General features: G+C 43.1%; 1 protein-coding gene across 1 annotated transcript; it reads right to left on the bottom strand.

Annotated features, from left to right (window-relative positions):
- Positions 1-4130: 4130 nt before the first annotated feature.
- On the bottom strand, positions 4131-5353 carry DEFB121 (defensin beta 121). The gene is made up of 2 exons (XM_019645688.1): positions 5296-5353; positions 4131-4285 (listed from the first exon to the last, which is right to left on the bottom strand). The coding sequence occupies exons 1-2, from the start codon at positions 5351-5353 to the stop codon at positions 4131-4133; spliced, it is 213 nt and encodes a 70-aa protein (XP_019501233.1).
- Positions 5354-8024: the final 2671 nt, after the last annotated feature.

Consider the following 8024-nt stretch of genomic DNA (forward strand, 5'->3'; position numbering starts at 1 on the left):
CAGCAGCAAAGACAAGTGTCCAGGTGATGCTGGTGTCCAGTGCAGGATGGCTGTGCTGGTGATGGGATCCTGGTAGATTATTTCTGCTGCCCACTCTCCCTTGGTTCTTCCAAGTCCAATTGTCTAGACTTCCAGTCAGTTCTATGAGCTACATGTTATCCTTCCAAGAAATGCCCTTTCTGCTTAAATTGGTCTCCGATGACTAACAAGAAACCCTTATGAGACTGAATGCCAACATGTGGGACAAACTGACCTGGCAAGGAGGTAAAAGGATCAGCAGCAAAACTCAGGGTAGGAGGCCTGGAGTACAACAAAAGAGGAGGAACGGTGCTAATGAGGGACTAAGGTGAGACAGCAGCCCTAAAAACAGCGAGGAAAAGTGGGGTTTGTACAAAGCCAGTGCAGAGAAAAAAATCAAGGGGTCTTGATGGCTGATTTGATATGAGAAGTGAGAAGGAGAACTTCCAAAAGCTTTTATATCTCAGACAATGATGAAGCAGGAGCACTTGGGAAGGCAGACCTGCTTGAGTAGGAAAGTGACATTCTTGGATTTGACATATTCATAGAGCTAACAAATCTGTATTGCATTCCCACTGTGTTTCATGCACCAAGGATGGAATGGGCAACAAAAATGACAAGGACCCTGCTATCGTGAAATCCAAATTCTCCTGGGCAGATAGACAACGAACAAGTAAATGAACAACCTAATTACTGGTTTTTGAGAAGTGGCAGGGAAATAAAGGACCTTGTGAGATATGATAATCAACGATGACATTTAAATTAAGGCCTGGAGGGTGGCACAGAAACAACCATACGTATATCAGAGGAAGAGCTCCCTTAGGCAGACGACATGGATGTAGTGAGGCATGAAGACAAGAAAAAGGTTGTTGATAAGAAGGAACAGAAAGGAGGCCAGAGTGACTTGAGTGTAAAGAGGAAGGAAGATGCTACAAAGGTGACCATGGCTAGGCCGGGCAGGGCCTCACAGGTCATGGTAGGGAGTTTAGACTTTATTCTTGGTGAAACAGGAAGCCATTGTCAGTGTTAAATAGAGCAGTGACAGGATATCATTTACCCTTTGGCTACTGTGTGGAAATTTAATTAGAGGATTAAATGAGAAACCAGTTAGAAAGTTTATTACAGAAAATCAGATTAAGATGAGAGTGGCTTGAACTAGATGGAAAGAAATGGATGGTCTTGAGATATATTTTGAAGGTAGAGCCACAGGACTTCTGATAGATTGAACAGAGTGAAACAAAGTGAAGAACCAAGGACAACTTCTAGGTTTGGAGCAACTGGGCTATTATTTACTGAAAAGAGAAAAAACAGGGTAGAAATAAGGCTTGGTGAAGTGAAGTCCCCACCAGGAGTTCCATTCTAGATACATTAGGCATTCAAATGGAGATGTCACTTAAGGAGTCCAGAGGTTTGAGACAGCCTGGGACTGGAGATATAAATTTGGAAGTGATCAGCGTATAGAAGGTGTTCAAAGCACCTAGTGAAAAAGAATAGAGAAAAAGAGCCTAAAAAAAAGCTCTGGTGACTGGGAAGGGAAAGAGGAACCTGGATAGAGGGCTGAAAAAGGAATGACCGATCAGAGGGAAACAACGAGAGTCAGGAAACTTAGAAGTCAAGAGGGAAAAAAAGCATTTTCATGAGAAGTTAGTGTCCCCTATGTTAAATACTGCTCAGAAGTCACTAAGAGGACAATTGAGCTGCCTCTACTGTGTTTGACAACATTGGGGATCACTGGTGACCTTTACAAGAGAAATTTCGATGTCAGGGCCAAAACCAAATTGAATTGAGTTGAAAAGTGCATGGGAACTGAGAAAATTGGGAAAGTGAAGGAGGATAACATTTTGAGAAAATTTTCTTTGAAAAACTGTAAAGAAATGGGTCATTGTCCAGAGAGGGATGTGGGATTAAGGGGTGTTTTGTTTTAAGAAGGGAGGTACTAAAGCATATTTGTATGATGATTTAAATAGTCCTGCGGAGACAGGGAGAATGAAGAGCATAATTGAAGATGAAGTCCTTGAGTAGAGGAAAGGAGGCGGGCTATGGGCACGTGGAGGGGTTGGTTACTCTGGAGTAAGCACCACTCTTCTAATGTAAGCCAAAGGAAGACAGGAGTTGTAGGACAAGATGCAAGAACATGTAGACTTGGTAAAGAGAAGATGAAGTTGTTTCTGATGGTTTCTATTATCTCAAAATACAAGGCAAGGAGTGATATTTTAGACAGAGGAAGTGATAGAAGATTAAGGAGAGAAGGGAAAGTGTGGCATGGTCATTTCAGAGAGTGAGAAACCAAGCGTCTTAGAAGAAAACAGGAGGATAGCTGGGCAATGTTGAGTGCTATTTGAGGTTTGAAGCCCTGAATTTCTGGTGAAATGAATTAGATCCATTAGGTAAGTTTCTCCAAGAATAATCAGCTGCTAAGGCGTGCAAAAGGAGAAGGCAAAGAGGTGGTTACATTCCACCAGGCTGGGAATTTCACAAATGGAGGCCATGCAGTATGGAACATGGGAGTTGAGAAGGTCTGCAAGAGAATTGTCACTAGATTACGACATCCAAGCTGAGTACAGAGGGAAGTGAGATCAGACGGTTGAGATGATTAATGGAAAAGTAGTGGGTTCCAATTTAAAAGTGATTAACTCTGGAGAGTAGGAGTTGGAGCAAAGTGGAGATGGAGGGTCTTAATTTTTTACAGGCAGGGAATTTCTATGCAGGGTCTAAAAGGAAAACATTAGGGAGTGAGGTCAATCTAGATCCAACTCACATTTATCAGGAATCAATGTGTGCTAGACACTGCACTGGGAGCTTTCTTATCTGTTATTTCATGTAATTCTCATGACAACCCTGTGCCTTGGGTAAGATAAATCCTCATTTTAGAAAAGAGAAATAAAGCAAAGAGGATTAAATGGCTTGTCTACGGACATGCAGCTGATATGTGGCCAAGCAAGGATTTGAACCCAGATCTTCTGATCCTGAATCCAATGTTCATCCTTTAACAGCTTCACTGGCAGTTAGACAGTGAGGCTGGAGGTATTCGTCAAAAAGATCTGCTGGGAATGCCTAAGTCAAGCCATAAGGCTTAGCTTATGTTCAGTGTTCTCATATGAAGGAATTGGATAGTGGGCAGGTGATTCCAAACAGAACTTTCCAACTCAGGATAAAGAATCAAGTTCTTTTTGATTGGTCTGATAAGTAGCAAGGGCTGGGAATACTTGAGACCCTGACCCAAATCATGGGGCTAGTGATAGTAAAGTCCTGTAGTTTAGGATACGTCCTGGAAAAGGACTAGCCAGCAGCTCAATATAATGTGGCCCAATTAGGGGGCAAAGGAAAGAAATGGAGCAGGAATCCACATGGGGTCTGATACCAGCTCTCTCCAAGAAAACTTATGAGACACCATCCCGGAGTCCCTAACAGGACAGAACTCCAGTATTGTCTGGGGACAGTTGCAGCTTTTGGTGTAAAAGTAGAGAAAGAGAAGCAGCAGGCTAAGAATGGGTTCTTGTATTCATTACACATTCTCACTTGCCTCCTTTGATTTCCTCTAAAATACAGAGATTGAGCCCCATAGCCTGCTTCAGCCTTTTATCTCTAGACTCTGAAGCTATACTGGCCAATACAATAACCACTAGCCACATTTAGCTATATAAATTTAAGTATAGATTATATTAAATTAAAAATTCAGTTCCCCAGTCATACTAGCCACATTTCAAGTGCTCAATAGCCTCAAGTGGCTCATCGTTACCATATAGGACAACACAAATTTGGACATTTCCATCATTGCAGAAAGTTCTATCGGCAGTGCTGGTCTGGAAAACAGGAATCAAATGGGTAGAATATGAACAGTCCTTATTTATATCACCTGGGAGCAGCTGTTATATCATCAGGAGCCAGCCTGCTAGGAGCTATGTGCAAGACAGATTATTATCACCCACTGGTTCATTTTGTTCTCTTTAATACCCACACACATCTTTCTTCCTTCCTATTTATTTCTAAGTATAACTCGATGCAACCACCAGACACAAAGAAGGTACAGCCAAGAATGATTTAATAGAACTGTGTGATCCAATGATGTTAGAGTCAAGATTAGATAAGAGATGTCAGGCTGCAGAAGGTTATCACAGGCTTCTTGTTGAGTTTGAGGATCTTGTGTCTATGGGTACGTACTTGGGATTGACACAGCACTTAACAGCAGCATTGCATAATATGTAGAACACTTCACTCTCTTCACACATGATTCTGCACCTTCCCAACTTACCCCAACACTTCATGACTGAAATTAAAAAGAAAGGAGGAGGAAGGTGCAGAATATAAAGCAGAGGGCTGGGGAAGGGGAAGTCCACAGCCAGTGGAAAAGACAATAGTAAAGAAAATTTAGGAGATATGTGGGGAAGAAGCCCCCATGAGGCATCCTCCAGGTTTAGGGGAGATTATAGGCCACTATCCTTTCTGGTTCCCATTTGTGTCCCTAGTCATGACCTCAGAGTCCTCCCTACCAATGGCCTGGGACCTACTGGGCAGCTTCCCCTGACCAGCTCCCTTTGGGGAGTCAAGGGGTCTCCCTCTCTCCAGGGCTTCATCTCCTCCATATTATAATGTATGCAGGTGCCCAATGTCAATCTGTTACATTTTCCCTTTGCTTTTTGCTACCCTCTCTGGCCATATCAATGAAAGGGGACAGGAATCTCAAATATACCCATCTGGACATCTGCAAGTCTTCTAGGGTATCTGTAAAACTCCCAAGAAAATCACACTCCCTTCTCTACAACACCCTAAGGGCTTTTCACTGGTCTTAACCAGCCAAGATGATTAGGAACAATTGCTCTGGAGCACCTACTACCTAAAGTAGCCCAGATAAATTGAGGTTGCCTGAGGGAATGGAATCAGGATCCTCAAACAATCAGAAATTCAGGACCAGTTTTCATGGAGGCAACACGAGATCAAAATTCAAACAAGCCCCTCCCCCCAACACAGACACACAAGGAAAATTTTCTCTATACTCCATGCCCAAGTCTCTCTCCTCCTTGTACTCTGCCCCCAAAGTCATGTTCAACTTCTTCTAAGCCAACCAGAGAGAGAAGTTCAGGATGGTCGACTAATGGCACTGGAAAGATCAGTTAGTACCAGAGAACTCAAACTTCTCTTTGGCTAGAGAGGTCATCTAAAGGCCTCTGTGGAGCCTGTCAAGCCATTCTCCCAGCCCAAGATTTTAGAGCCCCCAGAGATTCCTTGATAAGCATTAGGTTTCCTGACCCATGCTTCCTTGGGAGAGGTCCTGTTTACCTCGGATGACTTGAGCCAGTGGCAGGGTAACAGTCAAAACCAGAAGAATGAGCTTCATGAATGATGGGAGAAGATAGGAGACTTCTCAGCTGACAAGTTGGGCAGAGGTGTCCATTCTGGGCAGACCAGACTGGTATTTATTGCCCCAGGGACCATGATCAGTGAACCAGAAAGGGAACAGTCACTTAATATTAGACAGGCAAGTAATCAACCACACTGGTTAAATGGCTATTGTTGGATACACCATCCTCTCCTGCACTTCCAGAGGAGGTTGGGAGAGGGGGAAGAGAAGGTAAAAAAAGAGAAGACACAGCCTTGTCTTTGAAGCATTTTATAATACAGGTGGGAAGCCAAGGAGGGGGAAAATGTTTTTACTATTAATTCATTCCTGGTAAATGAGAGAGAGAGAGAGAAAGAGAATGACTTCCATGTTCCTTAGGTTCTTTACAGTAGTAAGATCTTAAGATGTCTCATATGTTGGTGGCTCATTTTAAGGATACTAAAGGAAGGGCAGAAGCAGAGAGAAATATCTTGATAGCTCCATGGCCATCACCACTGGAAACTAAAATGTCAGCGTTTGCAGAGTGGAATGAGCAAGAAGGCCACAGGCCCTCACTTTTCACAGTGCATGTCTGTTAAGAACAAGGAGCACCCTCCTAGATGGCACTGGAAAGGCCTTTTACTACTATTGTGGCATTTCTTATAAGGTAAGGTAGATTGCATTATTGACCCCAATTCTTCACCCCAACTTGAATCTACCTTTTTGCCAAAGTCTCACCCTAGGAGGAATGTGCTTCCCTGTCTTTACTTTTGTCTTGGTTGTGTGACTTGCTTTAGCTGACAATATGTTGGCAGAAGTGACAACATGCCAGTTCTGAGCTTAGGCTTTAAGAGGCGATGACTATTTTCACTTGCCCTTTTGAGCCTCTGCCATCACCATAAGAACAACATTCCCTAGTGGTCCAAAGACAATGAGAGATATGTGTAGCAGAGCCATCCCAGGTGACCCACAGGTCTACAGTGAGAAGTAGAGCTGCCCCTGCCACCCCAGCCTCAAGCAGAGCAATCCAGCCAGACTCCAGCTTACCTGCTGTCATGTGAGCAATAAGAAAGGACTGCTATTTTAAGCCACTGAGTTTTGAAGTGGAATGTTACATAGCCATGACTTACTAATACCCAAGGCCAGCTGATCAGAAAAGAGCCAAGTGCTTTTTCGCATAATATTGGCAAGGTCCATCATTTCAAAATGGACAGAAACAAAAACCTACTAACAGGAGAGATATCTTCTCTTTGGCATTGAATAAGACTGTTGTCTCCAAGAAAAATTAATCCTCTAGACCAGGTGTCATCTGACTTTTTCTGTAAATAGCCAGATAGTAAATATTGTAGGGTTTGTAGGCCATACAGTCTTTGTCACAACTCCTCAACTCTGCATTTGTAGCATGAAAACACCATAAACAAATGGATGTGGCTGTGTTCCAATCAAACTTTATTTATAGACACTGAAATTTGAATTTCACATAATCTTCATATGTCACTGAATATTATTCTTTTGATATTTTTCAACTATTTAAAAATGAAAAAAAAAACATTCTTAGCTCCTGGGCCATAAAAAATTCAGGCAACAGGCTGGATCTAGACTAGTAAACATTAGAAACATAAACAATACCAAACAGTGTCCGGGAAACGGGGATAGAGTAATACTAATGTACTGATGAATGACTTCTCACTTGCTTGAACCCTTGTGAGTTGTGGGAATGCTACAATGTTCTAGGTAAAGAGGGGAAACCAGGTTGCAATCAGGAAATAACAGTAAGTAAGCATTTCGCGTAAGTTATCTTAAGAGATCCCAGTAATCTATTGTAATTTCTTAGTTCATTCTAAATAAATATTCACTTTTGGATCTAGTTTTGAATTTGTAATTTTGTGTTCTTCTTAAAAAGAACCTCAATATTGTCAAAATGTCAGACCCCACAGAACCTGGATTTCCCTCTGAGAAGGAGGCAGCCATTCTGGGGAGGAATCTGATGACAGTCCAATTAAGAGTAAGCATTTGTTCTGACCCAGAAATTCCACTCCTGGGTACATGTTCCAAAGATATCCCCACACATGTCCATAAAGGAATAATGCACAAGAATACCTATTAAAGCAAGGTTCGCAGTGTCAGGGAGTTGATATCAACTCCCAACTCCATCACTGGAAGAATTGAAGGGTGAAACGTGGTTCACGCAACCATGGAGTATTATGTAGCAATCGTACACTAGAGAATTCTATGTACACAAATAAATATGGATGGCTGTTTAAAACCAGTGCTGGACTGGCCGAATGGCTTGTTGGTTAAGAGTTGGCTTGGGAGCGTGAGTTCGGAGCACCAGGGCCACTGGTTCGGATCCCACATGGGCCAGTGACGCTCCACCCTCTACAGCTAAGATGGTGAACAACAGCTTTACCTGGAGCTGGGCTGCTGTGAGTTGCCAGCGACAGCATAGGCTGCAGCAGGGCTGCAGTGTATTGCCGAAAGCTACTGTGAGTGGCTGGCAGCCAGCGTGAGTAGCTGGCAGCCATCGTGAGCTGCCATGAGCCACTGTGAGCGGCAGTTCCAATGGCCAGCAGCCAACTGCCTCAGCCAAGAAGAGTGCAATGATCATAATACCAACATGGGCCAGTGAAGCAACGTCCTCCACAACTAGACTGGAGAACAAAAGGACAGCAACTTGTCTGTTCCCCTT

This window comes from Hipposideros armiger, unplaced genomic scaffold, assembly GCF_001890085.2.
Source record: "Hipposideros armiger isolate ML-2016 unplaced genomic scaffold, ASM189008v1 scaffold_94, whole genome shotgun sequence".
NCBI lineage: Eukaryota > Metazoa > Chordata > Mammalia > Chiroptera > Hipposideridae > Hipposideros > Hipposideros armiger.

Excerpts from the sequence above, each read along its gene's own strand:
- DEFB121 (XM_019645688.1), bottom strand. The coding sequence starts at position 5,353 with ATGAAGCTCATTCTTCTGGTTTTGACTGTTACCCTGCCACTGGCTCAA. Across the intron at positions 4,286-5,295 it reads ACTGGCTCAAGTCATCCGAG|TCATGAAGTGTTGGGGTAAG; the intron begins GTAAACAGGACC and ends TTTTAATTTCAG.